General features: G+C 42.6%; 1 protein-coding gene across 1 annotated transcript in view; it reads right to left on the bottom strand.

Annotated features, from left to right (window-relative positions):
• Window positions 1-20,205, bottom strand: part of exd1 (exonuclease 3'-5' domain containing 1) — a 31,705-nt gene extending 11,500 nt beyond the window's left edge. The window contains exons 1-5 of the mRNA XM_060828645.1: window positions 20,151-20,205; window positions 14,200-14,264; window positions 9,973-10,059; window positions 8,987-9,091; window positions 7,254-7,334 (exon numbers count right to left, since the gene is read on the bottom strand). Of these exons, the coding sequence (XP_060684628.1) occupies window positions 7,254-7,334; window positions 8,987-9,091; window positions 9,973-10,059; window positions 14,200-14,264; window positions 20,151-20,205 (393 nt within the window). The remainder of the gene's footprint in view (window positions 1-7,253; window positions 7,335-8,986; window positions 9,092-9,972; window positions 10,060-14,199; window positions 14,265-20,150) is intronic.
• Window positions 20,206-22,052: the final 1,847 nt, after the last annotated feature.

Here is a 22,052-nt window from a genome sequence, read left to right as displayed (position 1 = left end):
CCTGTCCCTCAGAATTCCCTCCAACAACTTGCCCACCACTGAGGTCAGGCTCACCCGTCTATAGTTCCCTGGCTTGTTTTTACTGCCCTTCTTCAACAGTGGCACCATGTTAGCCAACCTCCAGTCTTCTGGCAGCGCACCTGTGACTATCAATGATACAAATATCTCAGCAAGAGGCCCAGCAATCACTTCTCTAATTTCCCACAGGGTTCTCTGGTACACCTGATCAGGTCCTGGGGATTTATCCACTTTTAACTGTTTCAAGATTGACAACAATTATTATTCGATAAATTACTCAAACGCGAGTTACTCATGACTGCTGCGTCATTACTTTCTTATTTGCCTTCAAATTGAGTTGACAGACAAAGTTCTCTTCACTGTCATGTACTATCCATTATTACGGGAGGCTCGCCTTCTTTCCACCCTTCAGCCTCTGACGCTCCAGGGAAAACAGCCCCAGCCGATTCAACCTCAAACCCTCCAACCCTGGCAACATCCTTGTAAATCTTTTCTGAACCGTTTCAAGTTTCACAACATCTTTCCGATAGGAAGGAGACCAGAATTGCATGCAATATTCCAACAGTGGCCTAACCAATGTCCTGTACAGCCACAAGGGTGGCACGGTGGCTCAGCAGTTAGCACTGCAGTCTCACAGCGCCAGGGTCCCAGGTTCAATTCCAGCCTCGGGCGACGATCTATGTGGAGTTTGCATGTTCTCCCAGTGTCTGCGTGAGTTTCCTCCGGGTGCTTCGGTTTCCTCCCATAGTTCAAAGATGTGCTTGGTGCATTAGTCAGAGCGAAATGGGTCTGGGTGGGTTACTCTTTGGAGGGTTGGTGTGGACTGGTTGGGCCGAAGGGCCTGTTTCCACACTATAGGGAATCGAATGTCAAAAACCTCCCAACTCCTGTACCAATACTCTGGCCAATAAAGGAAAGCATACCAAACGCCTTCTTCACTATCCTATCTACCTGCGACTCCACTTTCAAGGAGCTATGAACCTGAACTCCAAGGTCTCTTTGTTCAGCAACACTCCCTAGGATCTTACCATTAAGTGTATACGTAATGCTAAGATTTGCTTTCCCAAATTGCAGCACCTTGTATTTATTGGAATTAAACTCCATCTGCCACTTCTCAGCCCTTTGGCCCATCTGATCAAGATCCTGTTGTAATTTGAGGTAACCTTCGCTGTCCACTACCCCTCCAATTTTGGTGTCATCTGCAAACTTAATAACTATACCTCTAATGTTCACATCGAAAACATTTATATAAATACAATGAAAAGTAGTCTCAGAGTTTGGAGAGGCGTTTGTTTAGAATTATGGTGTTGAAGTCAGAACTGCAGTCAATAAGCACGAGCCTGATTTAGGTATCCTTTTTATCCAGATGTTCCAGGGATAAGTGCAGAGCCAGGGAAACGGTGTCTGCTATGGACCTGATGCACTGGTAGGCAAACAGTAAATGATCAAGGCAGCCGGTAGGCTAGAGATGATGTGAGCCATGACTACCCTCTTGGAACATTTCATTATTATGGAGGACAGATACTAGTCTTGTTCTTCCATGTTGAATTTTTGCATTCAAGAGGAATCTCAGTATCCTCATATATAAATTGTGAAGTTAATATATAAATAGTGCAAGAAATTAAAGAGTGAAGTAGTATTAAGGCAGCTAGTGTGTTAGGAAGGCAAATTGAACTTTGGCTTCAATGCTCAGGTGTTAAGAGTTTAAAATAGGAAAGTCTTGTTATAACTGTACAGGGTGTTGGTAAATGTGTACAGTGTTGGCCAATATATTTAAGAATGAATACACTGGCACACCCAGTAAAACTGTGCTCACCCCACCCTCGGTCTATGCAAACCTCTTGCTCAACTTTGACATCAATACCTGGATCTCGAGAGAAGAGGATTGTAAATTCACTTCAACTATAGAGGTTTGACCAAAGAAAATCAAAGGATATACAGTATTCCCCAATCTCCAGCCCAGAACTTCCCTCCAACATGCTGATGTTACTGGTCACTACTACAGCGGACTTCACCCTCTACTCTACCATGGCAATGATTGCTGGATGATAAGTGTTTGTTAGACCCTCTCCCATCCTACAGCATAGCCTGGTCTCTAGTAGTCTTGGATTTTCCCTGCTATTGCATCAAGACTTCGTTCTGCTGGAAGCATGCAGTGGTTGGAGTGTCTCGACCACCCATTTTAAAAGAATTCATGCACAGGAATCTTCCAGCTCCAGCCTCACAACCAAGAAGAATTTCAGGAACCTCATGGACAATCCCAACAACGACCTGAACACCATCTTGCTATCATAGCCTGAGATGTCCAACACTACAACATTGAAATCACTACCCTGAGCCAGACATGCTTGGCAGGAGAACAAGGTGCATCACACTTTATTCTGGAAAGGCAAACCAGAAGAACTAGATATCTCAATTAATCCCCCTTTGGGATAAGTGAACACGCTGTGACCCTATGACTCTACCCTGGCCCAGAGACAATACATCATCATTGTCCTCGATCCTGTGCACAGCGGATGAGACCAAAGAGGCTGTCATGGCAATTTCAATTGCAGAGTCAGGATGAACAGAGACCTTTGGAAAGGTTTAGGCAAAGAAAGTGTAGTCCTCCTTCTGACTAAGTGCCTCGTTGCTTGAATGAATAGTACCCAATGACCCATTCTGTGTTCAAGTCCTGCTCAAGAGATTAATCTAGGCTGACAATCCTACTGTGCAATGACCAAGAGCTGTTTCCTCAGCATGGTCGTCTTTTGGATGAGGTGTTAAGCCAAGACACACACTCCACATTCAATAAGATATTGGTGAGGCCACTTTTAGAACTTCGCATACCATTCTGGTTACCCTGTTACAGGAAGAATGTTGTTTAACAAGAAAAGGTGCAGAAAAAAAATTAAAAAGGATGTCACTGGGACTTAAGGCTTTGAGTTATTTTAAGGCTTTAAGGAGAGACACGATAGGGCTAGGACTTCTTTTTTACCTCTGGAACAGAAGAGGCGGAGGAGGGACCTTGTAGAGGTTTATAAAATCATGAGGGTCATGGATTAGGTGAATAGCAAATGAATACTTCCATGGGTAGGGGAGTCCAAGACTAGAGGGCATAGGTTTAAGATGAGGGGGGAACATTTAAAAGGGACCTAAGGAACAACCTTTTCATGCAGAGAGTGGTACATGTATGGAACGAACTGCCAGAGGGAGTGATAGAGTTGTGTTCAATTGCAGCATTTAGACAGGGACATGGATAGAAAACATTTAAAGGGATAGTGTGGGAAATGGGACTAGTTTAGGAAACCAAGTCAGCATGGACAGATTGGACTGAAGGTTGTATTTAAGTGCTGTACAACACTATGACTCTTATAACATGACCTCCTGAATAAACACCCTGACACCAAACCTCTTGTCTGCACCCTCACTTGAAGCTCTGGCATCTAACAGATTACATCATTGTTCAAGTGAGAGCCAAAGATGTCCACATCATCCATGCTACAAGTGGAATGACAACTGCTAGACTGACTACCGACTAATCCATTCTACCATCTCCAATAACTTGTCTCCAAATCAGCAGAAAAACTCTACCACTGGAGTCTCAAATGTTGCTGGAATCAAGAGATTCTGGGAAGACATACCGATTCAGGCAATGCACCACAGCCAATCTTGTGACAAAGAGCCACAGAATGCCCAAACTTCCTGGTCTACCTTAAAAGCAATCATAATTAACACCTGCACCGAGACACTCTGCCCCTCAACCAGGTAACATCAAGACTGGTTTAGAGATGATTCATCTCCTAGGCCACACTGCAAATGTTCCTGAAACAGCAGCTACACAAGAACCCGGAGTGAGAGGAAACATGTCCACAGACAATTGAAGGCTCAGATGCAAATAAAAAACAAAACCTGTAATCTAAAGAATGTGGGTGGAAAGAACACAGGAGAATCAGCAACTTGCTGACAACCAGGTATGTGTATGGCTTCTTCAACACAAAGCCATCTATAGTCTCTGTACTCAGGGACCTTCACCACTGAGCGCCACTCAAAGACCAATAGGCAGTCAATGCCTGCTGGACGGAGTGCTTAAAAGAACCTCAAGCAGTATGCAGTCTTTTATCTAAGTGTTCTCAACACCATCCAACACCACACTAGCCCTTTGCATTTCAGCACAACTCCAAACTGCTGTGAGGTCAAAACACCAACGAGCACAAAAACAAGGCTATCGGTGCAGATGGAATTTTTTTTTTAGATTACTTACAGTGTGGAAACAGGCCCTTCGGCCCAACAAGTCCACACCGACCCGCCGAAGCGCAACCCACCCATACCCATACATTTACCCCCTACCTAACACTACGGGCAATTTAGCTTGGCCAATTCACCTGACCCGCACATCTTTGACTGTGGGAGGAAACCGGAGCACCCGGAGGAAACCCACGCAGACACGGGGAGAATGTGCAAACTCCACACAGACAGTCGCCCGAGGCGGGAATTGAACCTGGGTCCCTGGTGCTGTGAGGCAGCAGTGCTAACCACTGTGCCACCGTGCTGCCTAATGAAATACTACAAAAATCCCTAATGAAATACTACAATACGCTGACAGCACCTTGACCCAAATCCACAAGCTCAGTGCCTCATCTAGAACTAAGACAGCATGGCAGGAAATCAGAGATGCCCTAATTTGTGACCAACATCAAGAAAGGTGACAGGTCCATTATAAACAAATTTCCCTACAGTCCACATCCTGGGAAAGGCTCTTCTGAATATCCTCCTCAATCTCCTCCCCCCAGTGGCTGAAGAGTCTCAATGCAGATTTTGCCCATCATGTATATGATTATTATACATTAAAAATTCAAGAAAAGTAAAAGGGTACAGCACCAAGCTCTGTATGTAGCCTTCTTCAATCTCACAAAAGGCCTTGGACTCAGTCAACCATGAGGGATTGTAGAATATCCTCATGACACTTGGCTGCCACCATTAGTCATCTGCTCACCTTGACATACAAGCCGTGATCCTCACCAACACTTTCGCCACAGACCAACAGGAGTGCAAACAGGGCCGTGTCATTATACCAATGCTCTTCTCTATTTTCCTCAATTCAGTACTGCCTCTTCTCCATGAAGTTACCTGCCTAGACTGGGGCTCACCCAAGGATGAGCAGGAAATTATTCAACCTTCAAAACCTCTAATATGGAACCAAGACCACACAAATGTATGTCACTGAGCCATAGCACACAGACAATGCCTGGGTGCGTGCATGGAGGCCAAGCTACAAACCACTGACACATTCACTGAGGTATATGAGAGAACAGACCTCAGTCTAAACATCCAGAAAAAAAAATGACTTTATACCAGCCTGCTTCTGCCATACAATGCTGCATCCTGACCATCAATATCAGTGACAAGAACCTGGACAATATGGATCATTCCCCATAACTCTGGAGCCTTCTCCCACAGCAAGCAGACATTGATGATGAAATCCAACACTGACTCTAATGCCACAGTACAGCCTTTGGTTCCTGAGGAACAATGTTCAAAATGTGATATTTCAAACCCAACACCAAGCTCATTGTCTGAAGAATCGTGATCCCGACCCTTCAATATGCATCAAAAACATGGACCATGGGCCATGCACAGCAGGCACGTCAAAATCCTTGGAGTATTACCTACACTACTGCCTTGGCAAAAATTCTACAAATTCACTTGTTGGATACATATACCAATGTGAGCATCCACTTCCAGGTCAATTGAGGCACTGGTCACACAACTACCTCCAATAGGCAGGAGACATTGTCTGCCTGCCTGATGCAAGGCACCCTAAACTAGTGCTAGTCTGAGCTCTGTAAAGTTAAGCGATCACTAGTAGGGCAAAGAAAATGCTACAAAGACACACAAAGTCTCCTTACACATATGCAGGAAATCCCACTGATATGTGAATAACTTGCCCTGGAACGCACAAACTGGAAAAGAAACATTACAAAAAAAAAGGTACAAACCACTGAGTATCACTAAGTGAAGCACGTGTGGACTAAGCATAAGCAATGGAAAGAGACTGTCCCATCATTCGTCTCCTCAAATATCACCTGCCACACCAATGGCAGAGTCTATAGCTCCAGGACTGAATCAGAGGAATCCATCGCCCCAAAATCGAAACAAATCATCCTCCAAAGAACTGCCAAGGAGAGAAAAAAAAAACAGGCTTTGGACGCAGTTCAAAAGAGATTCACAGGAGTAATTTCTGGGAAGAAGGGGTTTGATTTATTAACAACAGCAAACAAGTTATTATTCTTTAGAAGTTAGCAGAAGGATGGGTGATTTTATTGAAAATATTCAAGATTCTGAAGGGGCTTGACATGTTGGATATCGAGATGTTTTCACGAAGAAGGGAATTTCAAACATGAGACCTAATTACACAATAAGCGAGACTTATTTAAAAGAGGTGAGATATGAAGGTACTTCTTCTCCAAGAGTATGGTCAATGCCTTGAATTGTCTACCCCAGAGTTGTGAAAGCTGTATCACTGAAAATATTGAAAAAGGAAATAGATATCTTTTTAAAACACAGTATTCTTAGCCTCTGGCATGGTCTTGTATTTATATCGTAAGTCCAGTTGGCTTCCTGGTCAATGGCGATACCCAGGATGTTGATAGTTGGTAGTGCCCCTTGGATGTCAAGGGGCATTAGGTGGATTGTGTCTATTGGAAGTAGTCACTGCCTGACATTTGTCTGGTGTGAAAGTTACTTGCTACTTTCAATGAGACTGAGTACACTAGGCCTACATTCCCTGGAGTTTAGAAGAATGAGAGATGATATGATTGAAATATAAAAAATTCTTAAGAGGCTTGTCAGGAGACAGGGGAAAATACATTTCTTGACTGGGAACCTAGATGAATCACAGCCTTGAGAAATCTTTTCACTCAAGAGTTATGCGACTTTGGAATTCTCTATTACAAAGAAATGTGGATATTTAGTTGTTAATTACATATATGATTAAAATTGATAGTTTTTAGATATGGAGCAATTAAGGGCTATAGGGATAGTGAAAGAAGGTAAAGTTAACATAAAAGATCAGTCTTGTTGACCAAGCGGACCAAACAGCCCACTTGATCACCTATTTATCAGCAGCTTTGGTCCTTCCTTCAGCTTTTTCAACAAAAAAAACTCAAAACAGATTGCATTGAGTTGAGTATACAGACCTATCTTCTCAAGAGGCTAGTTATTGTTCTCAAATCAATGACAAAGCTCACCCTCACCTGTGTATCAAAGACATTGGTGAGATCCACTCTATATTGATGATACAGGCAGTCTGATACCAAGCGACAGTCATGGATCACCTGAATGAATTACAAAACAAATACTGGTAAATTAATCCAAAGCCCTGTGGAATGCACAGGGAAACCAACCTGCTGATAAAGACATGCAGCAATTTTGTTCCACCATAAGCCAAGTTACGGAATAAGCCTGTGCAACGATATTTGTGGTCTACACAGAATTTATGTCATAATCCCAAAACAGATCAATGGGACTTTTTCTGCTTAGACAGTAGTTATCATTAATATTTTCCCCCTCAACAATTTAATTGGTGAAGGCAGTGTAGATTAAAACAAAATCTTTAAAAAAGGACTTGAAATGTGGAAACCTGTCCTAAGGTTCTTGACAAGTGATGCTCGGCCAAAGTACTGTGATCAAAAGCATGGTTGAAGAGTTGATTTAAAAAAAAAGGCCTTGCAGCAGACAAGCTGAGGTTGAGGCAGGGAGTTCCAAAGTGAGGGGCTCACAGGTGAAAGTGACTAGCAATTCTAGGTGACAAAATCCAGCCAGAGGAAAGTCTGTGTTAGTAATGGACAAAGTTAATGAAGTAAAGAGGCATGAAAGTGTTTAAATACAAGGTGATTTTAAATTTAAATTGGAGGGGTTGGGAGATTAGACAGTGATGAGCAGCAGAATGTTCCGTGCATTGAAGCATAGAGGTTGTGATATGGGAGGTGGGAAAGGAAACATTTGACTAGTAAAGCAGCAGCAGCAGCAGCAAGGGTGATGTACGAATGGAGACTGCAATGGAGAAGCAAGGTCAATTGTTAACTGAGGTATACACACCGAGGAGCACTCAGGTTCAGCTCCCATGCTGCATACACAGGAGCAGAGAAACAATTACAACATGATCAGACAAAGTCAACATGGTTTACCAAAACAGAACTCATTTTGACAAATTTATTCGAGTTGTCAGAGGTTGTAATTGCTCAGGTAGATGTAAATGAGCAGGGATACTAAATTGCTTTTTTTTTGTCCCACGGGATATGGGTGTTACTAGCAAGCCTAGTTTTTCTCACTTGTTAGTTATTGCCTTTGAACAGCTTACTCATTGGCATTTTAGAATCAGCCACATTGATGTGGATCCGGAGTCAGCTGCAGGCCAGATCAGGTATGAACAGAAGATTTCCTGAAAGGACATTTGCGAATCAAATGAGTTTATGTTGACAATTGATAACAGTTTTTCCGGGGCAACCATTACTGGGGGGTAGAAAATGTGTGTTGGAATTTTTAATCAATTCGGAACTCCACTAGCTATCGTGGTGGGTTTAAACTACTAGCCCCTGGATTAATAATCTAGGATCATGTCACTATTTGTTCCTTATATTTTCAAGGGTCATTTGATAAGGTGCCATTCAAAAATCTTAATCTTTAAAACGGCTCATTCCTTCCTTCAAGATGAAATATATCATTTACTGCAAAGCTCTACACTGTGGGTGCATGGGATAGGATTACATCCCTGACTCTCTCAAAGCCATCTCCCAGCGTGACTGGATCATTAGCATAGGAATATGCTTAGCGAAGTAACATTTATGTATTGTTCCAGATGCATAGGCTTTCCACATCAAAATTATTGACTAGCAGAGAGCAGATAATTTTCCTACTCCCCAAGGTCATAATGCAGGGTAAGCAAAATGTATCCCCTAGTGCTGACACTACAGATATAGGAACTTACTTTCAGTATGTCGGAGTCCTCTAAAATCATTTTCAGTCCATTCTTAAATGCCACTGGTCCCAGAAGGAAAATATCAAATAAATAAATTTGATTCACTGTCGCTATCTAGAAAACAAGAATGAAAAAAAAACAAAATGAAATTAGCCAGGTGAGAACATGGGGTAAAATCTATGGCCCAGTAAAGATACAGGCTCAGGTTCAAAAACAATTAATTCACAAGCAAGAATTGAAGTTCAAAATTAATAAAATAGTTGGAGGGTGACACAGCTTATTAAAAGTTTTATTGTTTGGTATCAGGTAAGGTCACCCCCACTCACCCAAATTAATTACTGACTCTATTTGCTTTCTGACTTCAAAAGGAGCTTCTGGCAACATTGCTGCTCCATTATGAAGACCACCTACTTCCACAATCAAAAGGATTCCTGATCTCCATCCTTCTCTAATCTTCCACTTTGGACCCTCACCCTTGGCTTTGTTTTCTGTGGATGCAAATCAATCTCAAGCTCTCCTGGCCGGCACCCATCTTGCATTCTCTTTAAATTTGAGTTAATCCAAACTTCTGCTGCCAACAGCTGGGAAAAGTGCTCTACAGTATCAGCGTTATCAAGGTAGAAATAACTCCTTGGCCTATCGGCTGTGTTAAGCATAAACTGCATTACACCGAGATCCTGCAGCAGCTTAACCCTTGTGTCTGAAAATAAGTACATATGCATAAAAAAAGTTAGCTGATCAGTAGAGGTGTAGTTGTCCTTTTTATTGAACTGCCTACTTTAAATCTCAACAATGGAAAATATGCTTATATCTTTTGCCTTTCCAGCTTTGTCTACATGAAAACTTTAGTCAATGATCTTTCTTCAGACAGATACTTGGGAATAATAGCCAGCATGGAATCTTATCGTATAGTTACTTAATTAAGGTTACAAAATAATAATCTTCTGGATTTCAGCACCAGCTGCCCAAGCACTGACACAAGGATAGAACAGTACCTGTATCAAGCACAGCTTCCCAAAGCGGCAGATATCAATACCTTCCACTGCCACTCCAATTGCACTTTGCTTTTTAATGTGAAAGATCTGCAAGGAATCAGACAAAAAAAGTTAGAATTCATTAGATACTGATATCCAATTTGTTTCCTCATTCTACTCATAGCGACATCCATCCCTCTGCAGTCAGATTACAAGATTCTTAAGCGTTGAAGCTTATTATGGATCCATCCACTAGGAGTGGGAGATTGACAGGAAAACATGGCTAAGACCCTTTGAGACTTCATCCACAGGATGTGGAGTCTGGCAGCTCACGGGCAATGAAGAGCAATGTAGCAGGGTGAATTACGCACCAACAAGCCCCACTTGAGTTGAGAGGGGAGACACTTAATATGCACACAGCACTGCTACAATGGGAACCAGGATTTACTTGTTTACAGGAGTATTTGTTGAAATAATTCTTACAGATCCTCTATCATCTTAATAATAATGTTCATGTCCAGACTTCACAAAAACTGGATGGACAGAGTGTAATAATGGAATTGGAAACATTCAAAAGTATGTGAAAACTCAACCCAGATTCATCAAGTGGTCTGACGGCTTCCCCTGCTGGCAGAATGAGACTCTGCCATCAGAGCACATAAAAATCATTTCCACTTCAACTGCCCTCCGACATACTAAGATAACCCAAGGCACTTTTCACAGAACATCAGCAAACAAACTTTGACATCAGTCCACATAAGGAAATGTTAAAACAGGTGAGTTGAGTTTTAAGCAGTGTTTTGAAGTAAAAGTAAGACAGACATTTGCAATGGGAGTTCCAGATTCTGGTGCCTTGGCAATTAAAGGCACGTCTGCCAAAAGGTGGAATGATGAAAGGATGTATGGAACAGATCAGAATTGGGGTAGTGCACTCATAAGAGTGAATGAGGCCTGAGGCCACAAGGGAATTGAAACCAGGATTTTTTTTTCCAAATAGTTATCTTTCAACTTGGAGTTAAATGTGTTGTAACTCATAACCTCTGTGCTTGCAAGACTTAGTTAGACTTAGGGCACTGGCAGAAGAATTTTGGGTGAACTCAAATTTAAGGGGAGTATAATATGGGAGTTGGCAAGGAGACCTTGAGAATAATTTGAGTCCAGAGATGACAAAGCAAAAGCAAAAGTCCTGGCAGTAGAATGAGACAAGGGAGGAGATGAAGGATGTTTTTGAACATGGAATAAAGTAGTCTTCAGGATGGATCAGAAACATTGCAGGAGCTCTTCTTGGGGTCAAAAAGCAAGATCAAGACAACAACCAGGACCAGAGACTGACTGTTAATGTTTAAGAAGCATTTAGACAAATACACGAACAGACAAGGAATAATCCATGAAGTTACATTGAGGCATAGGTCAGTAACTTGTTGAAAAGTAAAAGACAGTCTGTAAAGATAAGTGATTATTTTTCAACTGATGGGATGTGACCAATGATGTTCTCCAGAAACTGCAATGTGCCCCAGTTTTACATCATGTATCAATGACGAAAAATAATTAAAATAAATTCATCCAAGTTTGATGGCACTGAGTCCGGGTGCACAACACGTTGCAACAATAGAACCAGGAGGCTATAACAGCACATAGACAGTTTAACTAAGTGCTCAAAATTACAGTGGGTGGAGCTCAATGAAATTTTACACTTTGATTTAAGCATGAAAACAAAATGATTTTTACCCCTTTTTAAATGGTGTTGCTGTATACAAGCCATTGAAAGATAATGAACAGTTACAAAAGGTAATGACAAAAGTGAACAAAATCTTATTCTTGATTTCAAAGGTTTTGCAATTCAAAAGGCAGACAACACTTGATAGCAACTGAGTAGCCCTTAGTGCTCTCAAGGTGGTGCACTGTTACATCAGACAAGAGGTTCTGGGTGTGGGTTTACATGTGTACAGGACTGTTTGGGGTGCATGTCTGGGGGAGGTATGCACATTTGTGTGGGGGAGGGGAGGTTTGAAAGTTTATGAGTGAAGCCCATGGAGGAGGTGTGCAAGTAAAGGGATGTGCAGTGGGGGATGTGTGCACATGTGCGGAGGGTTCCAAATGCCTAAAGGAGGCCTTTGCCAAGTTTGCTATTGCTTCCAGTGCCTAGGTTGAGTACTGGTGTTCCATCCAGTTCCACTCCATTAAAACTTTAAAATAATTTGTTCGAAGTGAATGGCTTGCTCAGCCATTGCAGAGGGCACTTGAGAGTCAACCAAGATTGCTATAGATATTCCAACATAGGCCAGACAAAGTAAGGAATGGGGCATTTCTTTCCTGAAATGGACACTAGCAAATGAAATGGATTTTGATGGCAATTGACAATGCTTTCACTATCACCAGACTTTTAATTCCAGATAACATCTGGAACATAATTCCAGATGCCATGGTGGCATAAAAACCCACATCCCCAGAGTATTCCCTAATTTACAGCTCAGTGACAACACTTCTTATGCCATCACCTCCCCATCTATCAGTGACGAGCAACAGTCAACTGCCCACCATTTACTTGCTTTTTATTATAAAAATATTCTAATCTTCCCAATTTCCCCCTTCCTCAATTATTAGGATAGGTTAAAAGGAATGATTCTTCCCTTCCAAATGAACATCTGGTGTTTGTCTCAGTATCACATTTAGTCTGGGAAATGATCAGCTGCAGAGAAGCATAACAGATAAAGTCTGCTCAACCTTGCCCATAGGAAATAGTATCTATGTTTTGGACTGATATATTGGTGGCAGAATTGTTGAAACATGCTCCACCATGATGTTGGTCAGACAATCCGCTTCCAGCAATCATCTATTACCAACAGGTTATTGTATGGAGAAATCAGGGGATATTTACTTTGGTAATTAGAACACAAAATCAATTCATTTTAAAAATTAAAATAATTAAATCTAAATTAAGAAAGATTAATTTTTTTCATTTAAATTTTTTTTAATTACAAGACTTAAACTTACAAATCTTGATTGTGTATGGGGAACAAAGTTAGCATTAAGCAAGCAATTAGGAAAGCAAAATTGCACGATGGCCTTTTTTATAAGGAGATTGGAGTACGAGAATAAAGAAGTCTTGCTACAATTGAATGGAATTTTGAGACGACCATACTGGGTCTGAAGTTTGAAAGAATGAGAGATGATCCATTTGAAACAAGATATTTAAAAAAAAAGAGACTCTGCAAGGCTAGCACTGCAGTTTTCTTCTTTGGTTGAGAATCGAGGACATTGTGATACAGGTACCTCATTTAGGAACGAAATGAGGAGAAAATTCTTCACTCAATTGGATTCTGATCTCTCAGAGAATCTAGGGAGTTGAGGAGAATGTGGCTAGTCCAATGAGGCTAAAGATAAGCATACGGATGGCTGAGCAGCCTCAAGGTGCTTCACTGCATACATTTATTTTTCTCCTGAAGTTTGGGCAAAGAGGATTGAAGTAAACCTTTCTGCCAGACATACAATTTAAGTATAATGGGCTTTATATACTAATAAAGGTTAAGAAACAAGGAAATCAAAAGAATTGAAACATAAAACAACATTTTCTTTTACTACAGAAGTGGCAAGTATGCCAAACAGATTTTCAACATGGGTGGTGCAAAAAAACCATCCTTATCGGTTGCAGACAAGGTCAGGAAGTGGAATATCGAGTTATGAGAAAATCTAAAGGGAAAACTGTAGATACCCTAAAATGTTGGACCAAATCTTATCCTGTCTGAAACTGGTCAAATGCTGGGTGTTAAGAGCAGATCCCTTATATGTGTTGGATCATGTGATCTTAATAGAGCAAGCATTGGTCCTATGAAGGTGGGGAAGGAAAAAAGCCAGAGTTATTGTGATTTCAATATTATCACTTTTGCTGGGAAATGTACAGATAAGTACTAAGTAAGTGATAGATATCTTCACAAAAAGCTTCCCAAATGCTGACTATTTAGGGCGGAAATAAGCAAATAGTCATATGGATAAAAGTCCGAAGATTTGAAGATCTTCGGTTGGATTTATTCAGATTGAGTGCATGCTCCAGGATGTAGGGAAACCTAATTTTAAATTCTTTCAATTCTAGTTTAAAAAAAGGGCAGATCACTATTAATTGAGAGAGAGCTGGTCAGGAAAATTACTGACCTTTCCTGTTGCACGAAACAGACAATATCCTATGAAACTGAATATATGATCAGTGTTTTCAGAGGGAAAAGGCAACAGTACTGTAATTAGTGAACTTACAGCAGGACCAAACTTTTGATGAAATTGGTCGATGACTATATATTTCAGACTTTCATCCTCCAACTCTGAAAGAAATCAATAGCAGTTAAAACCCTGCAATTGAAAGCGTACAATTTATACCATACATATGAAGTGAACTTGCGGCAGTGTGTGTTGGGGAGGTGGGGTGAAAAGAACAAAGGGACAAAACAATATCATCTTTTTGTCATGTGTCTTTCAAATGTATCTTTCTTTCCAAACGAAGGGTAGTTGTTGTGGAGATACTAGTCTCAAATATTTACTCAACGGAGAATAATTTACCAATTTTTCCCTTAAGGCACTAAATGAAATTATAAGCACTGAGGCCCAGGTAAGTGGTAGGTAACGCAGTTCTATATCAGAAGGGGAACCAGGTTGAGGGGAATTCATACAGCAAACGAAACTGAACTATACAGAGGAAACATCAAGTTCTATTTGCTCATGACAGTCCTTGAATACCTTGTTAAGTTCCAGCTGAAGGGAGAGCGCCAAGCCCTAGAAACAGTTTAGAGCAGAACACAATGCTCTCTTATGTCAAACGGACAAATTATTGAAGACCTGGAAGGACTCTTCAAGTGTCTACAGACCGACCTCAAACTTCAGTATATAAACAAGACAAATGACAATAGTACTTCTGTAGAGACAAGAGAAGGACTACAGAAATAGCACAAAGTAATGCAATTATGGAGTACACTTCAAGAAGTTTGAATTGAACGAATTGATTTAGCTTTATTGTTGTAGGTTGATCAACATAAGGAGTATCTTTCTACCTGACATGGTAGAATCAGAAATCCTGAGATAATTTAAAAGAATAACTGAGTTGTATGGGAGCAGGGAGACAAAAACAGAAGAGACAGGCAGGAAATAGATGGAGTTAATTGGTGGGCAATGGACTACATGGCCTTTATCGTATGCATCTGGGGGGCATAAAGAAATCATCCGAAAGCTGGTAGAGGAGTAGAAAATTGTAAACTGACATTTCCCATTGCCCTGATCAGAGCAGAGTTAGGGCCTGATGCATGGGAATTGTATTTTTGGTACTGTTCAGTGTTTGGAAATGCTCCTCCTTTGCTATGGGAACAAGAGTTACGGCAGCCAATCTGTGAAAACATTCTATAAAACATTTTAGTCAGAGCCACTGATTTGCAAAGCTACTGCTACCCTGGACCACAGCAACAACTTGTGAAGTTAGATTCAAGTCCAAGAAAATTTTCATGCAGAGAAGTGCACGTTAGACAGAGACCTGAACATATCTGGGATAATAATGGGACAAACTCCTTGGGAGTCTGAATTACACAGAATTGACATTCAACAAAATATGCAAAGTTCAATAATAAATCTATTGGGAAACAACAGAATAAATTGGGTCGATGTCATGTCCACATTGAATTCAGTCAGGCTTTTGACAAGGTCTTGCATGGGAGACTGGTCAAAGAGATAACAGCCAGGGTAATATGACAAACTTGCTTCGTGGCAGGAGGCACAAAGTGATGACTGAAAGTTGTTTTTGTTTTGGTCACTGGAAGTCTGTCTAGTGATGTCATTGGTACTGGATCTCTTGCTGTTTGAGGTGTACATTAATGATCTAGATATGAATGCAAGACGTTTGATCAGTGCACAAAAACTGGGAGGGCTTACTGAAGGATCTAAATGGATTGGCCAAATGTGTAGAACAGTGGCAAATGGTACTTAATCCTAAGAAGTGTGAAGTTTTGCATTTTGGAGCACCAAAGCAAAGGCATAAACAATAAATGGTAGGATTGGAGGAAATACAAAGATCAGAGTCACCTTGATGTGCATGTCCATCACTCATTGAAGGCAATACGTTAGTTAGGTTATTAACGTGGCACATGAGAGAAATTTTCCTCATCCAAACTTGTTCAGAGATGTTAGTAGACGTCTCTTCAGCAGGTAGGACTTGAACCCAGCCCTCCTAAGCTCAGCAGCAGGGCACTATCTCTGCACACAAGGGTCCCAGAAGGCAATGGGAAACCTGACATCAAAAATCAAGGCACTAGTGGCACTATCAAGCCACTATCAAGGTGGTTATGTTGAAGCTGTATAAGATATTATTTAGGCCACAGCAGGAGTACTGTGTGCAGTTCTGTATCCACACTATGGGAATGATGGGACTACACGTGAAACAATGTTGAGGAAATTCAATAAGGAGGTTGCTTGGGTTGGAACAATTCAGCAACGAAAAGAGACTAAACAGGCTGAGGTTGCTTTCCTGAATGCATAGAAAGTTATGGAAGGACCTAATCGAAGTGTACAAAATTACGAGGGGGCATTCATCTGGCAAATGGGAAGAAGCTTTTCCCTTTGGTCAGGGAGCATGGATTGAAGGTAAATGGGAGGTGGTTTGGAGGAGATTTAAAGAAGAAAGTTTTCATCCAGAGGGTAGGAAGTATCTTAACTCTATGCTTGAAAGTGGGAGAGGGAGTAACCACCACAACATTTATGACCTGCTAGATAAAATGCTTGAAACACCATAGCAAAAATGGCTACAGCCAAGTGCAGGGAAGTAGAATTAGAGTAAATAGGTTTTCGATGAGGAGCACAGATATGATAGAATTGTAGATGCCCTACAACCTATTACCAGTCATTGAGATCTTCAATGTCACAAAAAGGCTGTTGGTTTGGAAGGTAGTGTCTGAGGATCTTTGGTGAATTCCTGCATCTTGTAGATAATACACACTGCTGCTCCTGAATATTGGTAGTGTAGAGAAGAGCGGTTTGTGAATTAAGTGCCAATCAAGCGGGCTGCTTTGTCCTGAATGTTGTCAAGCTTCTTTATTTAAAATGCATTTATGAAGGCTCTTTGTTAATTTAATATAGCATGAATGGAAGGTGATCTTATTGTTTAGTGTGTGCAAGTGAAATCAAAATCCATATTACAGCAAAATCCATGAATGGGCATATTCCTTCATGTTCAAACTTTTGTCTTAATTAACAGCTACTCTTGAAGACTCTTCTCCCAAGTACTCATACCTGAATATCTGGCAAATTTGACAATGCTGTGAAAGCTCAGTGAACAGCCTCATTAGCAACCAGATTACTAAACACCAAAGAATAGGTCAAATCAGCTTGTTGGAAGATAGAACATAGAAAAATACAGCGCAGTACAGGCCCTTCGGCCCTCGATGTTGTGCCGACCGAAGCCTACCTAACCTACACTAGCCCAATAACCTCCATATGCTTATCCAATGCTCGCTTAAATGACCATAAAGAGGGAGGGTCCACCACTGCTACTGGCAGGGTATTCCATGAACTCACAACCCACTGAGTAAAGAATCTACCCCTAACATCTGTCCTATACCTACCACCCCTTAATTTAAAGCTGTGTCCCCTAGTAACAGCTGACTCCATTAGCAGAAAATGGTTCTCACTGTCAACCCTATCTAAACCCCTAATCATCTTGTACACCCCTACCAAATCTCCCCTAAACCTTCTCTTCTCCAATGAGAACAGCCCCAAGTGCCTCAGTCTTTCCTCAAATGATCTTTCTACCATGCCAGGCAACATCCTGGTAAACCTCCTCTGCACTCGTTCCAATGCCTCCACATCCTTCCGATAGTATGGCGACCAAAACTGCACACAATACTCCAGACGAGGCCGCACCAGAGTCTTATACAACTGCAACATGACCTCAGGACTCCGGAACTCAATTCCTCTACACCATATGCCTTCTTCACAGCACTATTGACCTGGGTGGCAACTTTCAGAGATCTGTGTACATGGACACCAAGATCCCTCTGCTCATCCATACTACCAAGTAGCCTACCATTAGCCCAGTAATCCATCTTCTTGTTACTCCTACCAAAGTGAATGACTTCACACTTAGCTACATTGAACTCCATTTGCCACCTTTCTGCCCAGCTCTGCAACTTATCTATATTCCACTGTAACCTGCCACATCCTTCTTCGCTGTCCACAACTCCACCGACTTTCGTGTCATCCGCAAACTTGCTCACCCAGCTTTCAAGCCCCTCCTCTAGGTCATTTATAAAAATGACAAACAGCAATGGTCCCAAAACACATCCTTGTGGAACACTGCTAGTAACTGCACTCCAAGATGAACCTATACCATCAACTACTACCCTCTGTCTTCTTCCAGCCAGCCAATTCCTAATCCAAACCTCTAATGCACCCTCAATGCCATACCTCTGTAGTTTTTGCATTAGCCTGCCATGGGGTACCTTATCAAACGCCTTGCTAAAATCCATATACACCACATCTACTGCTTTACCCTCGTCCACTTCCTTGGTCACCTTCTCAAAGAATTCAATAAGGTTTTGAGGCACGACCTGCCCTTCACAAAACTATGCTGACTATCCTTGATCACATTATTCCTATCCAGATGTTCATAAATCCTATCCCTTACAATTCTCTCTAAGACTTTGCCCACAACAGAAGTGAGACTCACTGGCCTATAGTTACTAGGGCTATCCCTACTCCCTTTCTTGAACAAGGGGACCAGATTCGCTATCCTCCAGTCTTCTGGCACTATTCCTGTAGACAACGACATAAAAATCAAGACCAATGGCTCCGCTATCTCCTCCCTAGCTTCCCAGAGGATCCTAGGATAAATGCCATCAGGCCCAGGGGACTTATCTATTTTCATCCTTTCCAGTATTCCCCAGACCTCTTCCCTACATACCTCAAGGCCATCCATTCTAATCACTTGTGACTTGAGGGCGGCACGGTGGCACAGTGGTTAGCACTGCTGCCTCACAGCGCCAGAGACCTGGGTTCAATTCCCGACTCAGGCGACTGACTGTGTGGAGTTTGCACGTTCTCCCCGTGTCTGCGTGGGTTTCCTCCGGGTGCTCCGGTTTCCTCCCACAGTCCAAAGATGTGCAGGTTAGTGAACTGGCCATGCTAAATTGCCCATAGTGATAGGTAAAGGGGTAAATGGAGGGGTATGGGTGGGTTGCGCTTCGGCGGGTCGGTGTGGATTTGTTGGGCCGAAGGGCCTGTTTCCACACTGTAAATAATCTAATCTAATATTCACATCAGCAACAGTGTCCTGTTCCTGAGTGAATACTGACGAAAAGTATTGATTTAGTGTCTATCCAATCTCCTCCGCCTCCACGCACAACTTCCCACTACTATCCTTGACTGGACCAATACCTACCCTAGTCATCCTTTTATTCCTGACATACCGATAGAAAGCCTTTGGGTTTTCCCTAATCCTACCAATTAAGGACTTTTCATGTCCCCATCTCGCTGCTCTTAGCTCTCTTTAGATTCTTCCTGGCTACCTTATAACTCTCAATCGCCCCAACTGAACCTTCACACCTCATCTTTACATAGGCCGCCCTCTTCCCTTTCACAAGGGATTCCAGTTCCTTATTAAACCATGGCTCCCTCAAGACCCTTTACTCCCTGCCTGACTGGTACATACTTATCAAGGACACCCAATAGCTGCTCCTTGAACAATCTCCACATATCATTTGTGTTCTTCCCTTGAAGCCTATTTTTCCAATCCACGCATCCTAAGTCATGCCTCACCGCATCATAATTTCCCTGCCCCCAGCTATAACTCTTGCCCTGCAGTGCACACTTATCCCTCTCCATCACTAAAGTAAAAGTCACCGAGTTGTGGTCACTGTCCCCGAAGTGCTCACCTACCTCCAAGTCTAACACCTGGCCTGGTTCGTTACCTAGAACCAAATCCAGTGTGGCCTCACCTCTTGTTGGCCTGTCTACATATTGTGTAAGGGAACCCTCCTGCACACAGTGGACAAACACCGACCCATCTAACGAACTCGAGCTATAGCTTTCCTAGTCAATATCTGGGAAGTTAAAGTCCCCCATAACAACCACCCTATTACTTTCACTCTTCTCCTGAATCATCCTCACAATACTTTCCTCTACTTCTCTCGGACTATTAGGAGGCCTGTAGAAAACTCCTAACAGGGTGACCTCACCTTTCCTATTTCCACGCTCATCCCAAACTATCTCAGATGGCGAGTCTTCATCCATCGTCCTTTCCACCGCTGTAATACTATCGTTGACAAGCAATGCCACACCTCCCCCTCTTTTACCCCCATCTCTGACCCTACTAAAACATTTAAACCCTGGAACCTGCAACAGCCATTCCTGTCCCTGTTCTACCCATGTCTCTGTAATGGCCACAAGATCGAAGTCCCAGGTACCAACCCACACTGCAAGTTCACCTACCTTATTTCTTATACTTCTGGCATTGAAGTATACACACTCCAAGCCACCTTCCTGTTTACAGACACCCTCCTTCGAGATCGATGCCACGTTCCTAACCTCCCTACACTCAAGGTCCTGTACCCTAAAGCTACAGTCCAGGTTCCCATGCCCCTGCAGAGTTCGTTTAAACCCTCCCAGAGAGCGCTAGCAAACCTCCCCCCCAAGGATACTGGTGCCCCTCAGGTTCAGGTGTAGACCATCCTGTTTATAGAAGTCCCACCTTCCCCAGAAAGAACCCCAGTTGTCCAGAAACCGGAATCCCTCCCTCCTGCACCATCCCTGTAGCCACGCATTTAACTGCTCTCTCTCCCTATTCCTCGACTCTCTATCACGTGGCACGGGTAACAAACCAGAGACAACAACTCTGTTTGTTCTAGCTCTGAGCTTCCAACCTAGCTCCCTGAAAGCCTGCCTAACATCCTCACCCCTCTTCCTACCTATGTCGTTGGTGCCAACGTGGACCACGATCTGGGGCTGCTCCCCCTCAAGGACCTGGAAAACACGATCAGAGACATCACGTACCCTTGCACCTGGGAGGCAACATACCAATTGTGAGTCTTTGTCGCCCCCACAAAACCACCTATCTGTGCCCCTCACTATTGAGTCCCCAATAACTATCGCTCTACCTTTCTCCACCCTTCCCTTCTGAGCAACGGGGACAGGCTCCGTGCCAGAGGCCTGAACCTCGTTGCTTACTCCTGGTAAGCCATCCCCCCACAAGTATCCAAAACGGTATACTTGTTCTTGAGGGGAATGACCGCAGGGGGTCCCTGCACTGGCTGCTTCCTCCCACTCCCCCTCACTGTCACCCATCTCTCTATAACTTTCGGTGTAACTACTTCCCTAAAGCTCTGATCTATGACCACCTCCGCCTCCCGAATGATCCGCAGTTCATCCAACTCCAGCTCCAGTTCCCTAACATGGTCTTGGAGGAGCTGGAGATGGGTGCACTTCTTGCAAGTGTAATCAGCAGGGACGCTAATGGCTTCCCTCACCTCATACATGTTGCAAGAGGAACATTGCACTGCCTTCGCTGCCATTCCTCTAAAAAGGTAAACTTTAAAAACTAGATCTAAAGAAACAAACAAGCAAAATGCAGCACTTACCTGTTTACCACAACGGGTCTTATTATTAGGCTAGAGGAGGAGGGCAGGTGGGAGGCTCTACCCCTGTAGTGCCTCGGGTTCCTCGCCTGCGTGCTTTTAGAAGAAAAAAAAACCTTCGCAGGTAAGCTAGTGCGACACCAGCTTCCGGGTCCACTAGGCGCTTAAAAAAAACTTTAAATTTTAGCCGTTAAAAAAACAATAACTGGACTATACCGCGACTTAAAAACCACCAGACAGCCGTTACCTGCACCGCCGAGATGACAGTCACATGCGTAGAAGGCGCTGCTTTTACTGATCCATAAACATCACATACATTCCCCAAACAACTTCACAGAAGTTCCCATACTTGTACCCGATCAGATCTGTGGTCGCGTTTCTTTCTCCTCCAACTCTGGCATTCCAACTGTGTTCTTTTAAATGCATCTTTCAGACAGCCAATACAACTTTAAGATCTTTCTTTTTTAGTGATGTATCACAGACTTGCACATCCTAACCACCCAAGAT

Source organism: Hemiscyllium ocellatum, chromosome 8 (assembly GCF_020745735.1).
Source record: "Hemiscyllium ocellatum isolate sHemOce1 chromosome 8, sHemOce1.pat.X.cur, whole genome shotgun sequence".
Classification (NCBI taxonomy): Eukaryota; Metazoa; Chordata; class Chondrichthyes; order Orectolobiformes; family Hemiscylliidae; genus Hemiscyllium; species Hemiscyllium ocellatum.
The sequence above is the reverse complement of the archived record's forward strand: the minus strand, read 5'-3'. Positions and strand labels throughout refer to the sequence as shown.